Source organism: Falco peregrinus, chromosome 2, assembly GCF_023634155.1.
Source record: "Falco peregrinus isolate bFalPer1 chromosome 2, bFalPer1.pri, whole genome shotgun sequence".
NCBI lineage: Eukaryota > Metazoa > Chordata > Aves > Falconiformes > Falconidae > Falco > Falco peregrinus.
In genome coordinates, this window is record NC_073722.1 from 33,719,637 (window position 1) to 33,747,158 (window position 27,522).

At 38.1% G+C, this 27,522-nt stretch overlaps 2 protein-coding genes across 16 annotated transcripts in view; one reads left to right on the top strand and one right to left on the bottom strand.

Moving 5' to 3' along the window:
* The window catches only part of KCNIP4 (potassium voltage-gated channel interacting protein 4), a 430,009-nt gene extending 423,740 nt beyond the window's left edge, over positions 1-6,269 (top strand). For all 7 annotated transcript variants that reach the window (XM_005239530.4, XM_027789695.2, XM_005239529.4 and 4 more), the window contains one exon: positions 5,666-6,269. In XM_005239530.4, coding sequence (XP_005239587.2) covers positions 5,666-5,713 — 48 coding nt within the window. In that variant the 3' untranslated portion in view covers positions 5,714-6,269. The remainder of the gene's footprint in view (positions 1-5,665) is intronic.
* PACRGL (parkin coregulated like) lies at positions 825-20,691 on the bottom strand. Of its 9 annotated transcripts, none has more exons than XR_008746024.1 (10): positions 20,623-20,691; positions 19,815-19,935; positions 17,432-17,586; positions 15,827-15,894; positions 14,671-14,761; positions 13,790-13,924; positions 12,053-12,160; positions 10,952-11,032; positions 8,583-8,720; positions 829-4,033 (listed from the first exon to the last, which is right to left on the bottom strand). XR_008746024.1 is itself a non-coding variant. In XM_013300886.3 (8 exons), the coding sequence occupies exons 2-8, from the start codon at positions 17,567-17,569 to the stop codon at positions 8,664-8,666; spliced, it is 678 nt and encodes a 225-aa protein (XP_013156340.1). In that variant the 5' UTR covers positions 17,570-17,586; positions 19,815-20,616; the 3' UTR covers positions 6,984-8,663. The 9 variants fall into 9 exon arrangements, 1 of the variants encoding a protein (XP_013156340.1); XR_008746021.1 differs by lacking the exon at positions 20,623-20,691 and adding an exon at positions 20,487-20,616; XR_008746023.1 differs by lacking the exon at positions 20,623-20,691 and adding an exon at positions 20,275-20,616.
* Positions 20,692-27,522: the final 6,831 nt, after the last annotated feature.

Sequence of the window (27,522 nt, forward strand, 5' to 3'; positions counted from 1 at the left end):
ACACATTGCTGTTGCAACGGGCATACAGTCACAGCAATAACAATCGTATTTCTTGAAAATGTATCATGTATAGGAGTGTTTCTGAAACAGGAGCCATGACCTGCTGCAGGCCTTACAAAGGGAGTGCAAGGAGCTTGCAAAGTGTTGAATGGCAGGAGTTAACAGCAGGCAAGTTTTCTCAAGGCAAGGGAGTATGAGCTGATTACAATTATCAGTTGCAAGTGTTTACACTGCCCAGGTGGCTGTTAATTTCCTTCAACTGCTCAAAGCAGCTCCTTGCCTGTAGAGCCAGGTAAGAGAATCAACTTCTGCAGCAGGAATTGCGGCCTGTTTTCACTCCTCTGCCCTTCAGAAATCGGCTTGGTCTTGGACCACGAGACGATGTGAGGAAAGATAAGTTGCATTTTCATAAATTTAAGGAACTACTGTTAATTTGTCAGTTAAAAAACACAAGGAAAAGAAACACGATTAGTACAAAGTAAGGATGACAAGTCTTTGGTGTGGTAAGAGGTTGTTATGCACTGTGAAGTGTCACATTAGACCTAGTGATAAGATAGACTTAATTACATCACACAAATTGATGTGGCAAATAAACCCAGGCTACAGTGTTACTATAACACCACTAGTGTTACTGTGGGACTAGTGTTACTGTGGGAAGCATAAGGAATTGTAGTAGTGTTATACTTTTTCCAGGCTGACTGATTAATACAAAGCTGACACATATCAGCAATATAATCTGTGTGTATTGCTGTTTATCTCATATACCAAAAAGGGAGCAGTAGACTTTCAAGTAGAGTACAAGACTAGAAACTCTCGAGTACAAGACTAGAAACTCTCAAGTAGAGTACAAGACTAGAAAGATGAATGCAGTTAGTGAATGACAGATTTTTAACCATTTGGAACAGGGAAAGCTGAACAGGAAATAGCAAAGATGCTCTAGAATTGGGGTTTTTTTCTATGCATCTGTAGTTATTCCTTGGGGTTGTTCTTGTGCACACAGCTACCTAGTAAATGATTCTCTGATTTTAATCCACTGATTTTGGTGGGGTGAAAGACAACAGCTTTTCTAACTGTGGCTGTATTGTATATCCTTAGCAATAGGTTTTGGGTAGTCTCTTATCTGTTGGCAGTGCTCCACGGTTCTAGCTTGTCAGTCACGTTCAATACAAATGAAAGGCATTTGCTCTGCTAAAACTGAATGATCATCATAAACAGATGAGATTCATTTCCCAGCTGAGGTCTGCAGAGTTCTAGAAGTTACGTGACAGATTAATCTGGATATGACAGCAATTATAGTGATGGGCTGAGTGATTCATTTATGAAGAAAATTAGTACCTTCAGTAGGGAATTGCCTGCTTTCCTTTTCCAATGTGATTCACAGTTTTTCATGTCTGTTAGATTTCTTATTTTCCTCTTCTGAGTATTCAGAGCACATGTTCTTATCATGCCAATTACCTCACCTTTGCTTGCTTTTAGCTTCAAAGGTGGCAATGTTTTTTGCAAAAAGTATCTCGCTGCATCAATTTTTGTCTCTATCTACTAAGACCTGATCTTCTATTAAGACCTCTGAGCTGCAAAGTGTGTAATTCACATTCTTTAGTTTCAGAAATTAGATTTGAGGTTAGGATTCAATCCAAGTCTTTCAAGAAACTTGATTCAGGAATTAACATGGCTTCAGCCTTTTCAGATTACATTTTTCACAAAGGACAGTAGTGGCTGCTCCCTTTTAAATCACAGCTGTAGGAAAACCTTATTTTAATATCCCAGTAGGTAGGAGACTGATCTAAAAAGGTAACGATGAGGTTCCTTTCTTTCCTCAGCATGCAGTGAGTCACCTTACTCCAGGAGTAAGGTGTCCTGTCTTCCATGAGCATTTAACAATGCCAAAAGCAAAATTAAATGATCCTGCTATCCTTCCTGCAGGAAATCTGCCTGTGTTTTAGACCTGCCATGCAATATTTTTGTTTTCCACATGTTTTGGTGTTATGGAAAAACAGTGGCTATTGTTACTGCCCTTCATTCAGTACCCTTTTCCTAAGCTGTAAATTATTTGTTTATTTTTTCCTCCTAGGGAAACCAGTTCACACCTTTAATCATCCTTAGCCCTCTCTCTGGACTACTGCTAGTTCTACTATTACCTTTTGCTTATCAGAATCAGGACATTCAGGACAGGGGCACAGCACACCTGCTGCTCCCGGGGCTTTGACAACTATAGTGTCTTCTTCATCTAGAACACTCCTTTGGCACTAAGGCTGGCGTTGGAGCATGTCTGCTCAAAACCTTCCCTAGCAGTGTGCCTAACAAATGACTGCACCTCAGACCCTGGAACGGGAAAGCCCACTGATGTATACGGTAGCCAGAGATGCACCTGGTGCGTGTGAAAATACACTGCAGGCATAGAGAGGATATGCTTGCCAGTTCTAGCTCAAGCTGTGAGACTGGAGTCAGAACAGTGCCAGGAGACAAGCACAAGAAACCCTCAATCAAACTCTAAAGCTCAGGTCCCACCCAGTCTGAATCTTAAAACAGACTAGAAGTGTGATCTGCCAGGGGAAGGCTGCAGGAACCTTTTCTTTGAATCATATCTCGGGCAAGCGTTGCCAGCCTCAGAGAACTGTCATTCCTCTATTTTGACTTGGAAGCCAAATTAATGGGTCTTGGAAGTATGTCCCTATTACTGGTGTTCTGTGATAACTAAGGAAATTGTGGCATGCTTACAGTAAGAGTGAGAAGGAACACAGCAGAGCATATTTGAATATAGAGGCTCCACCTCAGTTTCCTGGGATGGGTTTCTGAGATTTTTTTTTTTTTTTGTAGCATTAAGAGCCTCTGGTGTGTGCTTAAACAGTCATATATATATGCACGTGCCTTTTTTAAATCGCCTCCTTGTGCTGAGTACTGGTTTGGCACAACTATCAATGCAGTAGCACTGTACAGCCTAAGGTTAAAGGTTTAATTCACAGTCCCAGTGCAAAGAATGGCCTGTTCATTCACAAGGTGTTAAGAAGTTACATAGGGAATGACAGAGCATTCAGGCTTTGAGCGTGGTCTTCTCTGGTGCCTGGGTATACAGACCTATCTTTGCCCATGATTAAGTGAGAACAGCAAAGGTGCTTCCCCCTCATCCTCCCTCTGTCTTGGACAGGGAACGTGTATGTCCTGATTTTCCTGCCTTTCCTACTCCACGTACCCACACGCTTGAATGCCAGTCTGCTATCCAGGCTCTAGGAGTCTCCTTGCTCTTAAAAGAGAAATGGACTCTGCCCTAGATATGCTGGACTGAGTCCCAGAAAATGCCTGCTGTCTGTCCTGCTTTGTGTAAGCTACCAAACGGCAGAGAGTGGTCTTGTGAAGCAGCAGTGTGGTGAATGCGAGAGCCAGGCGCTACCCAGTTCCTCGCCTGCCTCCTTTCACTGCTTGGTGCTGGTGGAAGATGGTCTGACTCGGGCACTGCTTCCCAACTGCAGCAGCACCATGAGGAACAGAGACAAAGGACTAAGGCACGCATGGCGCACAGGTGAACGTCAGGGTGAATGACTTTTAAGTTCCTCTGATAATGGTAAAAAGGCTTCTGGGATAGACATTTTCTGCAGGAGTAACCCATTCCATACACAATGCAATGGTCCAGGATAGCCTGAAATAACAAGGGAGCCATCTCAAACTTCAGGAAGAAAGACTTCAAGGTCAGCTTGAAGTTAAATCAGATTTGACAAAGCTCATTCATCCATGTTTTGTGCTTCATATGGACTGCTTCCTATGTGCTGACACTTCCTACTGTCTTGAGTTAGGAATCATTAAACAAATCTATTACGAAGAATTTTTTAGAAAAATGTACTGAAAAAAAGAGGCAAATTAGAAGGATACACTCACCAAAGAATTCTAATACAAGCATCTGCCTTTTATTTTTTCTTTTTTTAAAGGTGGGGGAAAAAAAGCTACTAAAAGTCACCATGTTCCAAATATTACAATCCTGTATTTTCTTGTGTAGTCTCTTCCCATTTGACTGAGTAATGGAGGGGACACAGGAAGTCTTCTGTATAGAAATAGCAGAAATACGGAGCTGATTTTAGAAAACTGTTAACTTCATTAGTGATGATACATATATTATAAAACTGGTAGGAAGTGTCAAAACACTTTCTAAATCAATAGCATGTTGATTTAATTTGCGCATTTGCTGAGCTTAGTTGCCAGTGCATATACAATAACATTTGTAAATAATTAAATGACAAATTATTCCAGTTAAACCGAACTTTAACCTTACATTAACCAGTGATCTTCAGTAGTATACTGATGTTTGAAAACAACACAGGAGGAAAAATTTTACTTTCATTTCCAGTAATTTAATATAGTAAGCTTCCTATACAAACTTTTTAAGTATTACATACCATTTTTTTTAAATTACGTATCATTGCTTTCGTAAGTTAGTTTATCAGCACAAAATAGTGTGTGACTTCTTACAGCAACATCACTTGAGATGACATACAGAATCACAGATGAAAAAAACCCCACTGTGCATGTTCTGTAACATAAATTAAGCAAATTACTCACTCATCATTTTCCACAAAGCTAATCACCCACTAGACTGAATAGTGAAAAATTAACTAGAAATTGATGCTAAATATGTTATTGAAAGGCCTATACCAATCATTAGTGGAGAATACTACAAGATGACTTTTCTAAGTGGGGTTTTTAGGTACCTCTTTCATGACACTCCCCAAAATATTCTGTCAAATTCAGTCTTTTTATTCACTAGAATTAGATGGCTAGATTATCTCTCAAGAAAGTACTAAAGGGTGTGCATTCCAATTAAAAGAGAGGCTCATTAGTGGACACTAGCAAAAGCTAAAAAAGCTGTAATGTAATACACTCTTGTATTGTATTGTGCAAGTAACTGTTTATTCAAAGCACCACAGAATATGGGCTACTAGAAGTAAACTCTTTCTTCTTTACGCTGACAGATATTTCCTACAAAAAAATTATTTTCTCCTGACTGCTGTGCTGAGTTACGTACTGATAAAAACTGGAGTACAGAGTGATGCATCAGTAAGCACATGCAGAACTTGGAAGCTGAAGGAAGGTCTTGTTACCTACCTGATGCAAAGCAATTAAAAAGCACAAGTAGCATTGGAAAGCAGTCAACATCTTTCAGTGTGAACACACAGAAGATCTGAGCTGAGGAGCTGAAAAGTGTTGCGGTGGTATTTACAGAACTGACTGACTTGGGTTCATGCAAAGATGAACACTTAAATCTATTTTATTTTAAAGTCATCCCTAGCTATGCAATAGGATGCCCTAGAATTGCAGAAAGGCTTGTGTATGATACATAGGACTAGCAATTTCATGTATGGATTCACACTTCAGATATAACAACTATTCCGTGAATATTTATTGTCTATATATATTTTTTTTTATACTGGATATAAACTTATAACCTCTGAAATACTGCCGTTTTCTTAACATCCTATTGTATTCTTGACAGAATAGTTTTGGCTTAATTTATACAAAAACCCACTTAAGCGTAGATGCAGTATCAGTCTTTTTCTGCTTACAATTTCTCCAAGCAAGCTGAAAAATAATGTTGTCTAACTAAAATACACTACAGATATTGGGCAGCTACATTTGTAATGGTGTATGATTTTTTATTTTTTTTGGTTTTTTTTTACAGGATGAGAATATAATGCGATCCATGCAGCTCTTCGAAAACGTGATTTAATGAAGACATAAGGTCTACATATAATGGACAAAAATGAGCTATTCTGCAACATTATCTAAAAGATGGATTTCCCACTTTATCATTAATAAAATTACTCAGCTTTATACTGAGGCATGCATTATGCAAATAGATTTTTTTATTATAAAATTTTCCCAACAAAAAAAAATTCTAAATTAGAAAATTTAGCACTTCGACAGTAGCTACTTAGTTAACAGGATTGTTCTGAAAAGTCAGGTTTTTACTGAAAACCCAAAAAGAATCAGACCCAACATTATGCAGCTTTATTATCATTCCAACCCCTAGATAAAATAGATACTATCACAGAGATTAAATAAATACTCTTAGTTCTGCTACTTATTTGTACTGGATTAAGCTCCAGGTGTTTGAGTGCATTTCTTAAATCTTAGCTTCTAATTTATACAGAGGCTTTACCATGTGTTTTCTTTTCACACTTCTGTGGCCTAGTCCTCATTTTTTTAATAATACTTTGTGTTAAAGTGCTATAATGAATGTGCAATGCACATCTTGCTGCAATTGCCTTCCACCTTTGACTTGCTTTTCTCTTAAAAAAATCAAAACAAAATAGATAACTTGAGAGGAAAAACTGTTATAGAAACAAAAAAAAAAAAATTGCTTATAGGTAGATTTACTCCCTAACAAATATGAGTAAGCTTCTATGAATCACACTTACCTAGTAAATTTGCATTTAATTTATCATTACACGAATATCAGGAGTCCTACATACTGTATTTCGAATTCTTCTTGGTTGTATCCACAAATGTCTTTAAGTTGAAGGATCTTCTGACTTAATTTTTTTGTGAAGAAACCCTAACTGAATCCTAACAGTGTTTTCATGAGTACATGTCTTTCTGCCTTTAATGAAGAAAAAGGCATGAACTTCTTTTGAAACTTCCATTCCACTTTAGTGCTCAGAATGAATATTGCTATTTAGTAAGACCTACTAATAATGACTGCTAGACAGGCTAACATCTGTTTCAGCTTTTTGTAATACCTTTTATTATGAGAAAGAGTCGGGAAATAATTGGAAAGTTCAGCTACATGCTATCATCTATATGCAATAAATGCATTACATGTTTTTAGGTTCATTTCTTCGCTAAAATTGAAGCTACCTTAATTCTGAACCTAGGAAGATTTTTCTAAAAAAGTATGTACCTAAAATATAATACTGCCTTCCCCTCCGTGTAATTTATAAGATCTATTTTCCACAGAGTTTATGCCAATACTTCACAATAGGTGAAATGCTATCAGAGATAGGCCAATCTTAATTGTGACATTGCTGCAGAAAATGTGAAAGGGGATCCAAGAAGTAGCAAGAATGTTGCAAACGTTCATTTGCAAAAATAAATCAGGTATCTATTCTGGTGTAGAGGTGGGATGTTAGATGCATGTTGACGGCTGCTCTGCTATCACCAGTGTAGGATAAGAGTAGTACAATACATGTACACCTGAAATCTGCTGTAGCGTGTTTGTGTAAACTAAATGTGCACATTTTGTAAAAAAAATAAAAAATAAACATGAAGAAAAACATGCATCATCATTAATTTTGAGTTGTTAAACAAATACTTGTATTTCTTCAAATTAAATATTTTTGCCAACAAGATTATTTTTTTAAAAAAGCTTAAATACCTAGATCTTGACCTAGCACAATTCTGATCTCAGCAGAGATCTTAGCACAGTCCTGAAGTAAATTTAATTTAGCCAGGTAGTGGTAATTTTCAAAAAATTCTGAAATTGCTTTCACATGACAGACTTTTTTTAATACCTTATGCAACAGCATCTTCTGATGTCAAAAAAGCCCCCTTTCAACAACGTTAAATTCCAAAACTGAATCCTCGGGGGAAAGAAGTTCTATGGGAAATTTTATTGCTTCAGTCTGTTCTCCCTCACAGAGTAACTTGAATACCCATAACACAAACCCTGAACAGTATTCATTCAAGACCTGTTAGGAATTATTTTGCAATCAAGTTCAAATATGCTCATGGGCAAACACTGCACCCTACAAGGCTTGACAGCCAGGTGAGCTGGCTTCTGCAGTCGTTCTATTTAACTTGGTTTTTCCATAGCTTCCATGTTCAGAAGTTTATTAGCTTGTCTACAGCTGAATTCACAAGCTAGTCCCAAGCACATCTGTAGCATTACAGAACTGGGTGCAAAAGGAGCACGATGTAAATACTCCAGTTGCCTCCCACATCTAGCTCATGTTCAGTAGGCCCAAAGCTAACTGAGACTGATTATCTGAACAAAACCTAGGCTGTGGTTCTACAGAACGACCTGATGCCTCTGCACTGTATCCTCCAGAGCCTTTCCAGCTTCTCAAAACAACACACTGAGAATGCACTGAGCAGTTCCGCACCGTATACTACCCGTTTAGCACATTCAGCTGAACACCATTAAAAGCTGACTCTCAAGAAGTCTAGATGAGTTCTCATAGTTCTACGTCTAACTCAGTAAGTCCTGATGAACCCAAACTGCACCGATCTGTGCCTGTGGCACAAAGTTACATGTTTCAAAAGCAGGTATACATATGCAATTTAACACCGAGTTACTATTTAAGTAATTACAGCAAAATTATTTTGCTTCACACAAGCATACAAAACATATTAAGCACTGCAGATATATTAATGGAAAACGTAACTAAAAACAAAGTAAGAATCAATGTTTACTCTGCTTTTGAAATAATAGCCAGTTAGTCAATGTCATTGTAAGCAAAATGCATATGCAAATAGCAGCCAATAGAAAGAATTATTTTAAATAGTCTTTCATAATTACGTATTCACAAACTGACAGGACTTTTCCCACTCTCCATCATACTGAAGAACTATGCTTATTTTAAGACAATATGTCATACCCCAAATAAGTGTCAGTGATGTTCACAGGCAGTTTCTTTCCAAACTTCACCTTACAGTACAAATCACTACAGTTTTCTTGTTCAAGACGAGATAGAACAATAGGTTGGGATTTTAGATTTGATGATAGCCACAGTTGCCTGTTGATGAAAATAAACCACATTTAAACAAAATAAGGAGCACTAGCACTACATGTAAGAGTATTCATATAGTCTCTATAAAACTGCATAATTCACAACTTTTACTTAGTTATCTTTATTATTCTCAAACAGTAGAAAACTAAAAAGTTAGTATTTGCTGAGAAATTTACTGTGAAAAGGGCTGAAAATAATCAACTGAAAAAAATGGACCATTATGATAACTAATGCTGGACAGTAAACATCCAAGAGAAAGGAAATGTGAACTCACACCTAAACCTGGGCATAAATATAGACATGAAGTAAGGGATTTTTTATAGAGGAGTGATATTCAGGAAGGGACTTCCAAAAATAAGTAAGACTCATATAGATAATAACTCATTTAGAATATTAATTTGATAAATTCAGAGGTTGGATTATATAATACTGCTTGTAATCACAATTCAGGAGTTTGTTTCCAGTTTTCTGCTTTATATTATTACAGTATTTTTAAAAGACAGAAAGGCCTACTCATAAAACTGGTAAAACTGCAAGAAATCAGGGGCCAGACGGAAGAATTAGAGGTTAATGATTCACTGGATTAGTTACATTATCTAGACCTAAATTTTCAGAACATCAAGGTGGTGATAAGAAAAAGAAAATTATCTCACTACATATAAATAAAAAACTCTTACGCTTCTTTACTTGTCGTGATGTTTTTCAAGTTGGTAATACAAACACTGCTACTGCCCTTAAATGAATATAAGGCCACACACCCCCACCCCCCCACCCCCCCCACACACACTCCCACCCCCACCCCCACACCCCCACACCCCCACCCACATAAAAAGTGGTATCTACTGATTATTTGGACACCTGCTGATTAAGGCACACAAACTCAGAATTGGTAGACTGTATTTATGATCCCTACTCTTTAGGTTATTCCTATTCTTTATCAATGACCATTTAATGTAATATATGCAAGTGTTCATATGGTCAAGAAAGCATCTTCTAGATGAATATCCAAGCCAATTCCTCTCTCTTTTTCTTCTTTCCTCCTTTCTGCATAATGTACAGCACGATAGAAAATAGCAACAGAACGTTCAGCAGAATACTCTGTCATTTATCATTTAAAGCATTTTTTTTTTTATTTATAGCAATTTCAGATTTAACCTCCAAGTTAACCAGAATGGGCTGGAAAATATCTGATTTCCTCAGTAAGTGATCTAAACAATAAGCTATTAGTGGGAATGGGCAGGTATCATTAATAACAGCAAAAAGTATGTTTCAGCAACAGTAAATCTTGTTGAGAAAAATATTTAGGCTCAGAAAAAGCAACACAAAAGCCTGCATCCCAGGCATACTGAACAAATATTCAGCCGGAGTCAGATGTCAGTACTCAAGAAGGGACGAGAAACTATTTACTAGTTGACATTTGGTTAATTTATGGATCACTCTTCCTAGGCATCTAGCCTACCCTGTGGTCTGTACAAGAAGCTCACATGCTTTCCTCAGCATAAGCATCTAGAGTGCTGCAACGCCTAACTTGGAGTAAGGACGTATATTAGGCATGCTGGATCTTTCCCCACACAACTAACCCATTTGTCACACCATTTTAATCCCTGGTAAAAAAAAGTTAGACGTTCTAGAGAAACAGAGAATCTTCAAGAAAGAACAGCAAGTATCTCATTTAATCATTAAGTATGCATAAGCTTCCCAGCAAAGACAATAAAATGTTCTAGGCAAACAGCACAGGTAGTGTGTGTACTTGGATGCACACTTGCTCCTAAAGAGAGTTCTCCTGAATGGGGCTTGGTGTGCTGTGCTGTAAAAGTCCAGCCATGCAGCTCTTTATATAGGTATGGATTCCTTGGAATATTTTACTGACATACTCCTGTATTTCTGGCTCAGAGATTAAAACAATGGGGAATATAAATGGATAGTGGAAGATAAAAAAAAATGGGAGACACAAAAATCTAAATGGCAGAATATGGATTACCCAGAGTAGATTTAATGTCATTTCTATTAACACTCAATACATCAGACTAAACCAACTATTTTAGTATGGACTGGAACACAACTCTACTGATTGCCACAGTGCAAAATCCTGTGCTTTATGCAATATGAATAGTGGTGATGTAAAAATAAACAATTTTCAGAACAGGGTTCTTAATCTGAAAGCCAGAGATGGAAGCTGCTTTGGCAAACATGCATTCAAACGTGCAGATTACAGAATAATCATCCGATCAACTCACCTTTCCACCATATTGCTCCAACTTTTGTAAAGCAACAGTAACTTTTTCTCTAAATTTCTTGTCCATTAATCTCCTTGAAAGCTGTTGGAAAAGTAAAATAAAAAGGTTTGTTGCACAATATAGTATAATATGCACAAAGAGGCCAATATAATTCTATTTTATCACTTTCTTTTTGGCTTTGGTTTTCCAAAGCTAAGATGAAACAAACACCACTTTCTTTACAGCTTGTAACTGATGTCAAAGTATGGAAATCAGTCAAGGAAAAAGAATAAACTGTTAACTGATAAGAAATCTAAATTCAAAGAAAACTCAACTGTTAGCAAAAAAATATTTATTTTCTTTTAGCAAACAACTTTTAAACATGTATCAACCATTAAAAAAAAAAGCCATTCTTAAAAGTGCTGTCCATATGAAAAGCTAGCAGATTGTTCCCATGCATTGAGAGATTCATTGTAGTGGAAATACTTTAAAAAAAAAACCTACTGCAATTTAACTGTTCTACACTGGATATTTAAAAGGTCCTTTTATTACACTGTAAAAGTGCACTTTGGAAGCAGGCTAAACAAAACCATGAAAAGCCCATCTAACAGAGGAAGGATATCTAAAGAAGCAGTCATTATAAAAATACTTTCCATAATCCAATTCTAAGTATATTTAATCGAAAACTTCCTTGTGCAGAATTCCCATCTGAAAGAAGTGAGAATATTTGCTTATATTAATTTATTGAAACTTTCACAGATTTGTTAAAATATTCACACTTAAACTGCAAAACTCATTTTGCAATAAACGTAAACTTCCCTTTCAAAACAAAGCATTTATTTCATCTCAGGCTTGACGCTGGATCACTTTTAAGTAGTACAGACAACACTTCCTTTATTTTCTGATTTATGTTAACAACAGGGTTTGGACTTTATAAGACTTCAGTAAAGTTGCTTATTAAAGCTTCTTATTAAAGAATGACGAGTTACACAGAGGAATATATGAATGAATGCTTTTCATGGAACTGCTGAGTACTGTATCTGTGCAGATATTATAGTAAACATCTCAACAAAAGTACTATAAAAATACAGATGATTTTTTACTATAGCTTTAAAAACTTGCATTTGTGAGTAGATGCTTAAGATGATCATTAAGAGATGGGCCAATGACAGCACTCAGTTGAACTAAAGCATCCAATCCCCTTCCGAATACTTCATCATCCGAATGGGCCTTCAGAGCAAGAAAAAAAGATAATCCTGTCAGAATCCTCAGACAAATGCACAAGTTCTCCAAAATTGCAATCTCTACATTATGTAGTATTTTTAGAAATTAAAACTAGTGTGCAACTGCTATTTTTTATAATGTTACAAGTTGACAAATACAAGTACGATATGACTGAATATTAGTATCTAGAGATAACATTTAAAACCAGAAGTATATTCTTAAAGTAGAAAATGGAAGTATCCACAAAATGGCAGTGAAACACTTGCATTTCTTCTGAGACAAGGAAACTAGTAACTTGTTATTGATGAAATAAAAAATTCATAAGGCAAAACAGTTTACTACACCAACAATGCACATTAGAAAGAACCCTTCAAATGTGGGTATGTTGAAATGTAATGAATTTAGGGTAATTTCTATGTAATTCATAAAAATAGTTGTCTTTGTTGGAGAAACACAGGAGCCAATGACTTCCTGGCTCAATTAATTTAGTCCCCTGCCAACTACAGCTTTGTCACCTGCCAGGAATTATCAGGCTCTTACCTACTTCTAGGGTGCTTTATCATCTTTATTAGTCCCATGGGAAAGTTCTTCTATACCTGAGTTCTCTAATGCTTTAGTTATCTCACTCCGTATTTAGCAAAGAAATTGATTCATAACAATTTATTTTGTTCTTGTACTAATAATGACCTTTATTTAAAGTTATTTTTCCACTCTGTCATTTGGCCCTGAACGTTTTAAATAGAAGTCATCGACTGCTTATGCAGTAGAAGGTTTATCAAGACTTTATACCAAAACAGTGCAACAATGAAAACTATCAGATGAATAACAGTAATTGGAAGAAGAGACAAGAATAATTTTTTTAAATTTTGTCTTCCAAACTAAACCAAAGATACTGATAACACACAGTTCTGATCTTCTATTACACCTCTGCTCTGAGTTAACAAAGAATTGTCTAACTTTCAGCCATGTCTATAAAACCAGACTTTAAACACAGCTAGGTTAAAGGACAGCAAGTAGCTGAACCAGAAAAGGGCTCTGAAAGATACGAAAAAGATCCAAGACAGATCATCTTCAAGGCCAATACTTTTACCTCTCTTTATATTCAGGAGTATAAAATTTGAAAGTATTTTAAAAATTAAAAATATGAGGTCAAACATTTTAACTGTATTCCTCCCTTTTCCTCATTGGCATATTCTGTTGCATCTCCGTAGCATATTTTGAATTTTCAGATGTACCAGATGAGTATTTCTTCCCAAATCTCCATTTTACTTCAACTATTTTTTTTGCATGATTATGTGGATATATAAATCCATCACATATTTATTTATTTATTTCTGCTTATATTCAGATTTTACTAGAACATTTCCACAGAATTTGTCCATAGCTACTGTCATACAGCTATACAAGAAGTTGCCCATCTGAATTTACAGTAACATATTTAACTAATAAAACGAAGGCAGGGTTAAAATGAGAAAAAGAAACTATTCCTACCCCTCCAAGCCCCAAACCAAAAGCCCATGCAATAGATTTATCACATTAGTATTTCCCATGTAGACCTCACCAGCTCAAGAAAAAAGAAAAAAAAAAAAAGAAAATCAAACCCATTAAAATCTCTTTATGAAGAGTAAGACATACCAATGCAGCCTTTAAAACTGGAACTAGACGAGGCAACAAGGGAATTGCTTTTTCAGTAGCACCTTCAACCATAAGCAGTTCTTTAAAACCCTCCTTTGAAACAAACGTATAGGGATGTTTTGTCTCTCTTAGACCCTGTTGCAAATGTAAAACATTTGCTTAATAGTAAACCTTCTTTTAAACAAAAACACATTGAAAAAGTTTCACACAGCATCAAGATAGTATTTAGATTTTGTTACATCAGTTCAAAACATAAAGTACACTAACACCACCATGTGGAGTCATTGAGTACAACTCTGCTCACAGAATTTTCTTTTGGAATTATATTTTAATTCCAAATAAATTCTAAATAAAATTTTTAAAAAGCATCCATTTAGATGCCTAAAACATATTTGATGATAGATGTTAGATGATGTTGAGAAAACAGAAGCCTGAACATAAAGTATAGTATTTCTCTTTCATTTATATACCGGATCCTATTTCCCCTGTATTTCTTCAATCTATTGAAGAGAACTGTCTTATTTCAATAGGTAGGCTTTATTTACAAAAAGAATCAAACCAGCTTTGTTTAAAAAAGAACCTGCAAAGCCACAAATGGATTGAAGTATTTCATTCAACAATTGGGAACCTGTGATGCAGTTTCTTATTTGGCCAGTACCTCGAAGATTAAATAGCTCTACCTAGCTCTCCCAGAATGTTCTAACTGAAGAACTACAAATGGTAGTGGTTTTGACCACCTTTATTCATAAAAGATCCTCGCAAATGTTTTTTTCATCTTTCCCTAGTAGGTGAATCTAAATTAGCTAGCTTAGCTTGTTACAAAATGCAATTTGCAGTTATGAAGTCCTGTATCCTTAATTTTGCTAGAAAATTGAGTTTACCTCTGCCAATATTAGAAGAAGAGGATCAAAGGGAACAGTTTCAGGAAGACATTCCCATTGCAGTCTGTGCTTTACTGAACCATGCACTAACCTGTATAAAGAATGAAGCATTAAAAAATTAACATATAATAATACATAATTTATTGCGAACACTATTCACTTTAAATATATAATCAGTTGGTTTGCAATATTACTATAATGTTATATGCACAGTTTCAATACATACTTCTCTCCTTAGTGAAATGTTTAATGGTATTTAACAGTGCAATTATTATAATTCCCAAATAGGGCAGTTTTCAAAATTCTACTCCCTATCACATAGAAATCAGAAAATAAAAGGTATAAAAATTATAGATGCCTCTCACACCGACACAGACGATGCTCCCTTTGCAAAGGTACTTATTTTGATAAATACCAAGAAACATGTTCCTCAAAAAACAATTGGTAAGGAAAATCAGTTGAAACTGAAAGAAAATCATATTGGAATTCATTAGTTACTCCTAAGATACAGCTAAAGGCCATGTATTAATGATTATTTTTATACATGTATATACATGTATTAATGATTACTTATTTTTTTGTTATCTAATTCTGTATCCATTTGACAAAACACTAAAGTAGTTATTGTCTAAGCAAATATATAATAGACAAAAGTAACTTAAAATACCACAAAGTATTACTTGCAAGTAGTTTTGCTAAGATGTGATATTGCTGACAACTACAGAATTAGAATATTCAAGAAAATGTTGCCATACTACTTACTTCAGACAAAAAAGGCTGCAAGATGTCTACTTACTAAAATGGCATTGATTTATCTTTGTTAGTATAAAGAAGTAAACACCATTACCTGACAAAATCAATTTCTTTCATGAAAGAGGTTTAGCAAAACAAATCTGCAGATAGCTTGCTATTATTTAAAAATGCAGCTTCAGTATTAACACAGCATAAAAAAGGAGCCCAAAGACTACAATTTCAAGGGAATTGAATGGAAATCTGGTTTCTGCTTTGAAGAGAGTTAAGCATCAGAAATAATTTCAGAAATGAATGGAATCAAAAAGCCTAACTAAAAGATCAAATATGAACAGATATATTTCAATCTGTGTAATTCCACCTAACCATAATATATTTAATTAAAAAAAATAAAAATCCAACATACCTGCATGGAATGCCACCATTAGCATAAAGAGCAGCAAATGCAGAAGGTGGTCGAGAATAAGCACGAAACTGTGAGGACAGGAAAAAAAACCATTATTTATTCATAACAGTAACATTTGACAACTATTACAAATATGTTAAAACTGCCGTTTACCAAAAAAGGAACTTAGTCGTATGGTTCTAAATTTAATCAAAAAAAGAACTGCAGCTACAGGGTGGAAAACGTACATTTATCAAAAGCTGTTTTTCAGAACTGTCTGGCTAGGAAGTTGTGAAAATGAATAAATAATGTAGAATCAATGCTCTCCTGATGGAATATACTTGTTTTTCTATTTTCTCTTGTGTATCTTAACACTGAAGTCTTCCGGGTTCTCTCCTTAACAGATTAAGGACCTCTCAGTTTTCTGATGCTCTTATTGTTGTTATATTGGTAACTTGCAGAAGGCATATTTACTCCAATTCCATCTTGATCCAAGCATAGACAAAGTACAAGGTGGCAAGATGTGGGAGAAACACCAAATCTTGGGCAAGATGGTATGAGGGCACTGGAAATCAGCAGGGAAGTACATACTGGGTGAGAATCTAGGAAGGACTCACTGGAGAAGGAAACGAGGAGCTTCACGGGAGGAAAAGCCTACACACATTTGTTTTTTATCATATACATGCTTCTTATGCATATGAATTATGATATTACTACCATGACCACTCAATGCTTCTTCCCAGATTAAACACGTTATTACAAAGCATATAGCAGGAAGTACCATGAAATCTTAGTTATCTTTCGAGTGTTTGAACCTACATTAACATTGTTAAAATTTTGTGCATGATTTGATGACTCCTTGGCTTAATTAAGTCATTGTACTACTTGCAAAAAGGTTTCAACAAAAAAAAAAATGCCCACATGAAAGTATTCAGTTTCTGTTTATGGCAAACCAGTACCTCACCAAAGCACTCCTGTATTTAGTTCATTTTCCAAGAGGTCTGTGACATAATTGTTTGGCTGATACGGCCCAGTGGTGAGCTATAATTCAGCCACTCAAAAGCAAGTTATTCAGGCACAAGACTTCCATGAAATAAACAACTCTCTTCATGAGTCTTCTCCTGAGAGCCCAAATTCTTCCCAAATTATTACATATTCACAGTACTTGGGAGTTTCAAGTAATGCTTACTAGCGATTAGTTTGATAGATTTTAGGAGGTCTTGATGATCTTCAAGATGCTACCTGATTCTTTGTTTCACTGCATAACTGAAATCAGTTCTTCTAAAGTAGCAGGTGCCAAAATTTATAACTATACAAAGAAAACAAACAACCCTTTAAAACTCTTACTTCTAAATCTTTTTTAGAGATAAAGTACACAGAAAATAAAAAAGTACCACCCAAGCCACAATTTCACCAAAACCTCTTTTTTAGGAAACTAATAAATACGTTATGCCTCAGGCATTTGAGCACAGAAATTATGGAATGTATGATTAATAACAAAAGTTTAGTTTAAATTTATCAAACCAAACCAGAAGAAGCATGACATGCATGTATTAAAAAAAAATAATATTTCTTCCAGCAAGAGATCTATTTTAAACAAACAGAAAACCCACCACCTATACATACTGGATCAATGGTTTTAGGATTCAGCTTGTCACTAGGCTTTGGCAGTGGTTTAAATGCAGGTTCTGGAGAACATGGCAAAGAAGTAGTCTTGGTTTTCTGTACTGCAGTCTTTGGTTTTATCTGGATGCCTGATGACATTCCTAGAACACTGCTTCCTAGAATAGAAAGATTAAAAATGTAAAATATTTTTCATTGCTATATAACAGAATATCAAGGGTTAGAATCCCCAGGTCTAAAGACTGACAAGAACAATCAATCATGAAAATCCAAGTGTACTAGAAAATAAATACTTATTCTTATATATGCTATGCAGTGCATTGGATACTTTTGACAGTCTTATCGCTCCATCTTTTGAATGCACGCATTTCCTAATCATATGCTGCTCTCCGTTACTTCTGTACTTTGAGACCTGCAGGAAAAGTGAAGTTAGCTATAGTCTGCCTTTAGGGTAGCCTACAGAAGTCTGAGCAGCTTTATGGTGCTCAGCAGAACAGCCCAGACTGAAATAGGCTGGTTGGGTACAGTTAGAGCAGAAGAAAGTAACGATTTGAGGAACAGCTAAGATGAAGGAATGAACAGAAGAACAAGCAGATTCAGGACAGAAAAACCAAACCAAAATGAGTAAAAGAAGAGAATAGAAACGCAAAGTAGCAAAGCAAAATACAGAAAATTAATTCTAATTCCAGTAAGAAGAATGAAAGGAATTTGTTAAAAACAACGCAAAAATAACATTCTGTTTACATCCTTAAATACTGATTTAGGTACCTATATCTTCTAGATGTTAATGCACCAGCTACACGTTACTATATATGTATGTAATCGGGTTAAAATGTCCCTAATAAAAATAAGTCTACTGCCTATTTAACATACCAAGCCTGACACTATGATGAATAACACCAATTATTTCTGGGAAAAGACAGGTTTTCAAATGTTAATAGAATTATAAAGTGTGAAAATGCTAGTTTTGAATATTATTAATATTTAGTAAATTATGCTGTTGTGTACTCTGGAAGGAGAAAACAACTTATTAGATAAGAAATTACGTTAATTTAGTAAACAAGAAATGGCCCTATGTAGAAATGAAAACAATAGGAAGCCACTTAAACCATACACATAAACAAACATTGCCACAAGGATATGCAGGGTGCTTGCCATCACCTTTTGCAAGTTGATGACACCCGTTTTTGTCAACGTGATTAAATTCCAAATACTGAGATCAGGATGAACTACAGAGGCAGATATTTTTGCCACACTACTTCCACGTCCTCAGCTCTATAAATCACATACCCAGATCTGGCCAGAATCTTGTACAGGTGTGTTTAGCTTGGTTAATCTTCAGACTGTCTGCTCCCAACAGAACTTCCAGTCAGGTACTTTTGTCATTACCTAAAGTACTAAGTATTTAGGATTATTTCTGCTTCTGGTAAGAAATTCTAAGGTCCCAACACTTGTGTAGGTATGCTATGTCCTTATGACTTGTAGAAAGAATTGTATGTAGCACCTAATTTTTACTGAATGTTGAGAAACAACATGTAACAATGACTATCAAATTAGCTAAACCACACAGCAAAACTAAAATTGAAAGCTTAAATCAATACTTCTTAACTGACGATTTAATGAGAACTAGTGATTCAAATCAGCTGACCCACTGTATATCTTGTTTTCTCTTTCCTATCATTTTCAGAACACAACCTGTCTCCAATGACAGTATTTTTAAAAGAAGAACTAACATACTGCAATTGGACAACTAAGTCTTTTCAGATCACACAAAAACTTACATGACACTTTTGGGAACTATTCTGTTTGTAAAATGCAAATCATTAAACCCTTAAGTATTTTGAAACCCTCAAAGACAAACAATAACATAGAAAGGAAATTTTCCAATTTTGTAAGAACCAGCTTATTATCACAAAACTCTAGTCACATTAGATTTAGAAAACACTTTTTTAACTATCATAAACTTAAGAATCAAAATGGGTTTATACTATAAAAAAGAGATAAGTTCTTGACATTAGCATTATATACCACAAAACAGTGCTATCAGTGTAAGCCTCTGAAATGTACAATTGCCCATAATGTGAACAGTCACATAACAACGTAAACATTCTTCTCAGAAAAGTATTCAGAAGTTATTCAGGTGTATTCAAATGCTTTTCTTTTCCAAGAAGTAATCAAGATATGGGCCAAGGATTTTACTAACAAACACTTTAATCGATGACAAAATCTAGATGCATTTGAAAAGTCACTGGTTGTATCATCAGAAAGTAAACAATAAAAGGTGCGACAACAGACAGGAACAACATTAGCCCTCTGGGACAAAAGTAAAGACAGGAATAAAGGACAGTGGTAACAGTTTTGTAAAAATGCAACTGATATAACATGCCTGTGTATTGGCAGAGGAGGTGGTGGCAGAGCAGAAAAGAAGACTTTTCATAAGGAGGTCTCAGTCTTCAGAGCAAGATGAGAGTTCTTGTGTAGTCAAGAGTTGGGAGAGTCACAGGCACCTGTGGAGAGATCAGATAGCAGAGGTACAGCTGCAAATCAAACAAGTGGCAGACAAGTTTTGATGCAGAAGTGAAGCATCCTACTGGCAGATGACAGACTTCAAGCAAAAAGAAAAAGCACTTTTAAAAGACATCTTTCAAAGGGGGGAAGTGGCAGGCTGGAGTTTGGGTTCTAGGAGCCACTCAGGAAAGGCAAAATGAAGTGGGATTCTGAAGGCGCAGGTGCTCCCCTACGCTGGTGTCAGCTCTCCCGGAGCGCAGCTAGGGCAGAGACAGCGTAAGGGGCATCGAGCACCGTACCCGCCCGGAGGCGCAACCCCCAAAGCTCTGGCCAGTTACCACGGGGCCGCCGGACCGACCCTCACGAACACTGTGGGACATCAAAAGCCCCAGCGAGAGGCCGAGGGGACACGCACGCTCCTCCCCGGCCCTTCTCCCCTCCCCTCCCCTCCCCACAGCTCCCGCTCACTCGCGGGGAGGCCCAGCTCAAAGGGGACAGAGGGGAGGCGGGGGCCGGGCCGGTGGGTAGCGGTACACCCCTTCTCACGGACCCCTTGGGAAGGGCGGCCGGGCAGTGCCCTGAGGGCTCCCTGCGAGGCCACGGACAGGGCCCGGCGGCGGCCCACGGAGCCCGGCCCGGCCCGTCCCAGCGCTACCGGGCCGGGGGCCGCACCGCCACCCCCTGACCTGGCGGGCGGCAGCTGCGCGCCTGGCGACGCTTCCTGCCGGTTGCCGCGGCAACTACGGGCCGCCGAGAGGCCAACCTTCCTCGGCGGGGCGGCGCGGCGGGAGCATGCGCAGCGGGGGGCGGCGGGGCCTGCCGTGAGCGCCGCCCGCCGTGCTGCGGCCCCGCCGGGGGAAGGGGGCTGCCGGGGACGGGGCGGCCGTGGCGGCAGCTCCTCAGTTCGGCGCTTGCTGAAAAGAGCGCGAAAATTAGATTAAAAGGCCGCGTTCTTTCAGCGTACCTTGTGTGTGATTAGAATGGGGAAGGCAAAATTCCAGGAGGAATTGCCGCTCATTTGTAACCGCGTTCCTAATAGCTTCTCAGGGAAACACTTAATTTTGCTTTTGTTTTTATGTGACAAAACCTTGGCTTTCAGGGACAGGGCCACGTTCCCGTTTGTGATCCCTTTTGTTACAAACACAACGATGGATTTTTAGTTTCTTTTTTCCTGATAACCCACTTACGCTGCACTGAACGCTCCATCACAAATGCAGTATTTATTCCTACACCATCACATCTGAGCGCAGTAAATGACCCCTTGGGTAAAAGGGTACAGTTTTTTCTTCTGTGGACCCTGTTAATCACAAGAGCGTTTTCTTGCTTGCCTCAGATGCGTTTATTCCTTCACTCCTCAACAATAAATCTCCGATCAAGATGTCTTGATTTGCTCAAGATGTGTGGGACACGGCCTTCCCACCGTTGCATTCTTTCTCACTTCTGTAATTTTTAATGAGGAACTGAATGGGACTTCAAAAGTGGATAAAAGAGGCCATTCTGTTGGTTTTCCACAAAAAACAAAAAGGCCCAGAAAAGTGCACTGACCGTGTTGAAAAGTAGTTGCTGACTATTTGAAAACTACCGTCAGCATTAGATTTTAGGCAATGCTGGCATTTCATAATTAGTTTTATCCAACATAAACTGGATATATGTTATAAACCTAAACATAACCGCATCTGCTGATACTGGGGAGTTGTAAGTGAGGACATTTGCAGAGTTAAAATAGGGCTGCATAACCGAATGCCTTTGAAATGCATTAGTGCAAGAGACCTTTTGGAAATACAGAAGGAAAAAATGATAAAAATAATGCCGGAGAAGCGAAGATTTCTGTTTTATTTCTAAGTGTTTTTAACTAAACCCAACAGACATGAGAGTACTTTAACAAAATTGTTTTACTGTTCCACAATACTGAAGGAGACAGAGGAATGGATGGCTTTTTATCTATAAATTTCACAGTAAATGATCTCAGAAAAATCCAACATTTGTAAAGCAGACCATGCAAGTCTTTGAAAATCACACACTACAAAATGCAAACTAACATGATCATCTCCACAATAAGGAAAAAAGAACTGCTTTTCTGAGCAAGGTTTATTTTTAGTTCAGTGTTTAATACCATTTTATACACATATCTGCTATAGTTGCTTTGTGAGCACAGAACTGACTACAGCTACATTCATGCACGGAAGAAAGTATTAGTGCAATTCCTAAGTCAGTAGGAGGTACGAACTGCTGTGTTGCGTGAAGCAAAGTACAACTGATCAGCTCTGTGGAGTCAGCAGCTCCCACTGAGCTCTTGGAGGCACAGAAAAAAACGGAGTAAGGCTCCCAGTTTCCTGAAAAATGCAAAATAAAAGTGCTGTGATACAGTGTTATATATGGTACAACAGGGAGTCCTGCTGTACTTTGAACGTTGAATATACGGACTGCGCTGCTCACCTTGCAGTGAGATGTGATGTGTGAAATTGGGGTCTGAGAGACAGCCGCTGAATTGTGGATGCCCGGTCAATGTGTCACTCCGTTTCAGGTCTTGGGGCATTTCATCTCTTGAATTGACAGAAATCACTACATCTGGCTCTCAGGGAACTCCATGCAAGGCTTTTTCAGCCATGAGGCCCTACCCGGGGGTGCTGGCCTGGCTTTGGTGCAGCACCAGCACGTCCCTCCCCATACTAGGGCACTCAGCACAAGGCCTCGCTGTCTGTATGCGGACGGACACTCTGGCCCTGCACCCACGTCTGCAAGGCTCGAGCACCTGAGTGCTGGGAACCTGCCGGTCTTGGGTGGGCTTGACCCTCTTGTCAGGAGCCTATGTCTGCCACCCCTATGGGAGGAATACAGGCTAAAATGATCCTAAAATCCTGAAAAAAAACCACCCCAACCTTTTCTGCATGGTATCTTAAGAGTTAGGAAAAGAGAAGTCCTAAGGTTAAACACATGTTCAGTCCCGTCTGTTTCCTACAGTACAGTCCTAAAATGGTTCTTATTACAGTTTTCCTAATTTGCAGATCCCTGGCTCCTTGAATAGCTTCTTCATTATTACACCTGGCCTTGGATTTTCTAAGGTCTTGCTGAATATTGACATGGGGAATATGGATCAAAATACTTACGATAATATGTGTTTGTTTGAAGTAAAATACTTTTCATACTGTGTCCCTGCGACGAGCGAGGGGAAGCAAGCAGCCGACTCAATATGAGTGATAGAGCAAGCTTCGATTTATTACGGCGCGATTATGTCTTATATACAGTTCCAGCTAATTATGCCTACAAATCATCTGCTGATTGGCTAAGCTCTAAAGGATTACACTTTCATACGTCCTCCTATTTGCGGTTTCTGCGGATAGCTAACTACATATATTTTTTTTTCTCTCTTACCTACGCGAATTCCTCAAAGTTATTTACAACATTAGGCACAAGGTCAGCATAACCTTATCTCTCTTCCCTTATTAGCAAGCCTGGTAATTTTCCATTTTTAGCAAGCCTGGTAATTTCTCGCTGCGGCCTAGCTTGGTTCACTCCAGACTTATGTCAAAAGCTGTATCACGCAGTCCTTCTATGGAACCGTGGCCGTTCTCTTTCATCCATTCTGCAACATGTCCCACTATTTTTTATAGTTGTAATAGGAACTAGTCTGTGACATTTTAAACATATTTGGTGGATGGACAATTTAGAAAGAAAAATACTGCAAGAACTATAATGAGTATAGATTACTAAAACATGACAAATTTTAGCATTTTTCTCTATCATAATGCGATCATACCACTTCATAGTCTTAAATATGGTGTCATGAGCTAATATTACTGCATACATGTATAGCATTAGCTCTAGTTATGAGTTTCTCCATTATGTATGTTTTAGTTTGTTTAATTTAATTGCCATAAACCTTTTAAAATGCTTGAAAATAAGTAAAAGACACAAATACGAGTAATTTTCAAGGAGTTTTCACCATGAAAAGAAATGCAGTCACTTAAATGTATATGAGTGTGTTCAGGTAACCGTATAGAAATCTGAAAATGAAAGCTAATTCTGTCTGGACTGATTACTTCTTCGTAATAACTCAACCAATTTAAATAGAACCAATGATTAATTAATTATCTATTACTGCTGGTAAAACCAATATGCAATTTGACTTCTTTTTTCATTAGTCACAGTTAAATAGTTAATTACCGAGGGGGAGGAGAATTCACTAAAGTGAAATGGATTCTGAGGATCATGAAATTAAAACTGAGGCTTATTGGAATATGGCTAATTAAAAGTACATCACATAAACCAGTCATGTGTTAGATCTTTTTGTCTGAGCATATTTATACCTTTGTTAAGCTAATTCGTTTGGTATGGTTTAGGTTTGGCATTTGGCCAGTTGCGAATGGTGGGGAAAATATTTCTTCACAAGTACAGACTTTTAATGTGGAAAGAAGGGTGCTGGTACTTGAATTTTGTCACCATTTCATTAAATTACGGTTTCAACATTTCCCTCTCTATTTGTAGCAGCCTTTTTGTTAGACAATATGTGTTTTGTACTGATTTGTTTGCTATATTTTCCTAAATACAAGAAAAGGATTACCAACAAATTGATTCCTCCTACATCTTACTATATTCTTTAATATTCATCTAATGGTATAGAAACATATATTTTCATTTGATATTATTTTAGAAGTTTCTAAACCAAGTGCAATTTTAACCCCAGTTGAGGGCTAAAAACTCTTACAACATAATATGAACAATAAAAAAACAAAACATGTTTCCTCAAAATATTTGTTAATTCTTTTCATTTCTTCAGTAACTGAAAAGTTAGAAATTCTCACTGGTCTCTCAAAAAGCGCACATTTAAAACTGAAGTCTGTAGGAGTGTTTTCCTTAGATAGTCTTCAAGTATCATTCCCCAGAGCTTTTACCCTGACTTAACCACTCTACATGCTTTATAAATAGTACTCTATAAAAGAAGAGTTATTTTACAGGGTTTGGCAATAAATGTGAGCTACAGAACAGACTGTAGACACCTCATTGTAGTTTTCAGGTACCTCTGCAGAGATTTAGACGCTCCAGGCACTTTCCTTGACAAGTGCAGTATCAGGTGGTCAGTTCCGTGCCTGACAAAAGTTGATGGACCTTTGAATATTCTCTTATATCCTCAGTGAAAACTGGTACACAGCAGTGCCATTTCAGTTGAACAATTACGAATAACAGTCCACAGTTACTATTATATTGTTTAATTTTTTCTGACATACACCAGAAATTACTTGACTGCTAGTAATAAGTACTAAATTGCTCTAAGGACTTTGCAGATCAAAGTCCTGTATAAAACTTGGAGGCAAACTGAAGAAGCAGACTGACCCACAGGAATATTTTCAGGTTTTGGTGTTGTAGAGTCACAAAAATGCATACTGGCATGACACCCAAATTTAGGAACTGAATGAGACCCTTACTGGGTATCATGAAGTTACACGGGTCTCTACCGTTAGGGTGCAGAGATGGTGCTTTGGGTATGATTCGTGAACTAAGGTGCAAGGCTGAGCAAAATCAAGCAGTTGCACGGACAAATGCAGCTAAATTCCACACTAGGCTTTTTGATTGCTGTGGTGGATTGACCCTGACTGGGTGCCAGGTGCCCACCAAGGCTGCTCTGTCATTCCCCTCCTCCACTGGACAGGGGGCAAAAAATACAAGAAAAGGCTTCTGGGCTAAGATAAGGACAGGGAGATCAGTCAGCGATTATCATCACAGGTGAAATGGACTTGACTTGGAGAAATGGGTTTTCTTTATTACCAGTCGATTCAGAGTAGAATAACGAGAAATAAAACCAAAACCTAAAAACACCTCCCCCCGTGCCTCACATTTTCCTGGGCTCAACTTCATTCCCACATTCTGTACCTCTTTCGCCCCCACCCCGCCCGGGCCCCGAGCGGCACAGGGGGATGGGGAATGGGGCTGTGGTCAGTTCACCACACGTTGTCCCTGTCTCTCCTTCCTTCTCAGGGGAGGACTCTTCGCACACTGTCCTGCTCCAGTGTGGGTCCCTCCCATGGGGTGCAGCCCCTCAGGCACAGCCTGCTCCAGCCTGGGTCCCCCACAAGGTCACAGGCCCGGCCAGCAAACCTGCCCCAGCGCAGGCTCCCCTCTGCATGGGGCCACAGGTCCTGCCAGGAGCTGCTCCAGCATGGGCTGCCTGCGGGGCACAGCCTCCTTTGGGCATCCACCTGCTCTGGTGTGGGCACCTCGCTGGGCTGCAGGTGGGGATCTGCTCCACCATAGATCTCCATGGGCTGAGGGGCACAGCCTGCCTCACCGTGGGCTTCACCGTGCTGGGGAGTCTGTCCTGCAGTGCCTGGAGCCCCTCCTGCCCCTCCATGTATGCTCTCACACAGTCTCACTCCTCAGCTACCGTTGTGCAGCAGGTTTTTTCCCCTTCTTAAATCCGTTATCCCAGAGGCAACAGCACCATGCCGGCTGCCATGGGCTCTGTCGGACACAAGGGAAGCTTCTAGCAGCTTCTCACAGAAGCCACCTCTGTAGCCCTTTGCTGCCAAAACCTTGCCATGCAAACCCAGTACAGTTGCTCTCAAGGATATCCTGCTGATCGGGAATAATCAGGAAATTCAGGGGTTTTGTGAACAGCTGAGTTAGTCACAGAAAGTTATGCCCAATTAGATACAGAGATACTAATTCACCATTGCTTCACTTTTCATTCATTACTTATTGAAGTGTTTAGAGCAGCTCTGCAATGGTTTGGTTATACCTATATTCACTTTATGCGCATGGCCATACAAAACTAATGTTCCTGTCTCCTGTAGTTAGCTAGTACTATCAGGAGCCAAAACAGACCACTTATATCCACTCATCAATGAATGTATACTACCTGAAAAATGAAATTAGGATTAAAATGAGATCTGTCAAGACTTTTTTTTTTTTTTAATGACTCTTCCAAATTTTCACATTGCCATCAATAATGGCAGTTTGAATTTGTTCTTTATTCTGGTGATGCCAATTGCTCAGGAAGGACAATTCATTCCACTGCCATCTCTTAGATGGTGGCACCATGACAGATACTTTTGTAAAAGTACTTTGCTTATTTATGGAGAGAGATCCATTCCCACTGGTACAGTCAAAATTGTAAGAGTTAGTAACCTATATTTCTTTGAGACACTGGACCTAAATCTGGGTTTTATGATACTTGATTTCCTGTCTCCCTGCTGTTCACTGGAATCTTCAATCCTGATTTGTTTCAGGAGTCCTTACCACAGTGAGTTGGTAGTTAAAACCTAAGAACAAGATTCAGAAAAAGTACCAAAGTTGAGCGGTAGTGGCCAGCACTAGCTCACGTCAAATGTTATGGTGAAAGCTGAGAAAATCATGTGCCAAACACCTGGGGAAAGAAAAGAGGGAGTTGGATATATATCTGTGAATTCTGCTTTGGAATTCACAGTGCTCAAAGTGTTCAAAGCTAAGAAAAGCTTTTGGAAGCAGTGCTAGCAGGCTCTCTGGGTTATGGAAAACTCAGGTTCAAAAGTCTGCCTTTGCCTGATTTGGAGGATAGACTTGAACCCAGGTTCTCCTGCCTCTCTAACCTGGCAAAAACACGGTGATACATC

Bases quoted from the DNA above. Each gene is read 5' to 3' on its own strand.
- PACRGL (XM_013300886.3), bottom strand. From the start codon at position 17,569: ATGTCATCAGGCATCCAGATAAAACCAAAGACTGCAGTACAGAAAACC. The intron at 15,895-17,431 runs GTATGTATAGGT...CTGTCCTCACAG, and splicing joins ATCCTAAAACCATTGATCCA to TTTCGTGCTTATTCTCGACC. The intron at 8,721-10,951 runs GTGAGTTGATCG...TTTCATCAACAG, and splicing joins TGGAGCAATATGGTGGAAAG to GCAACTGTGGCTATCATCAA.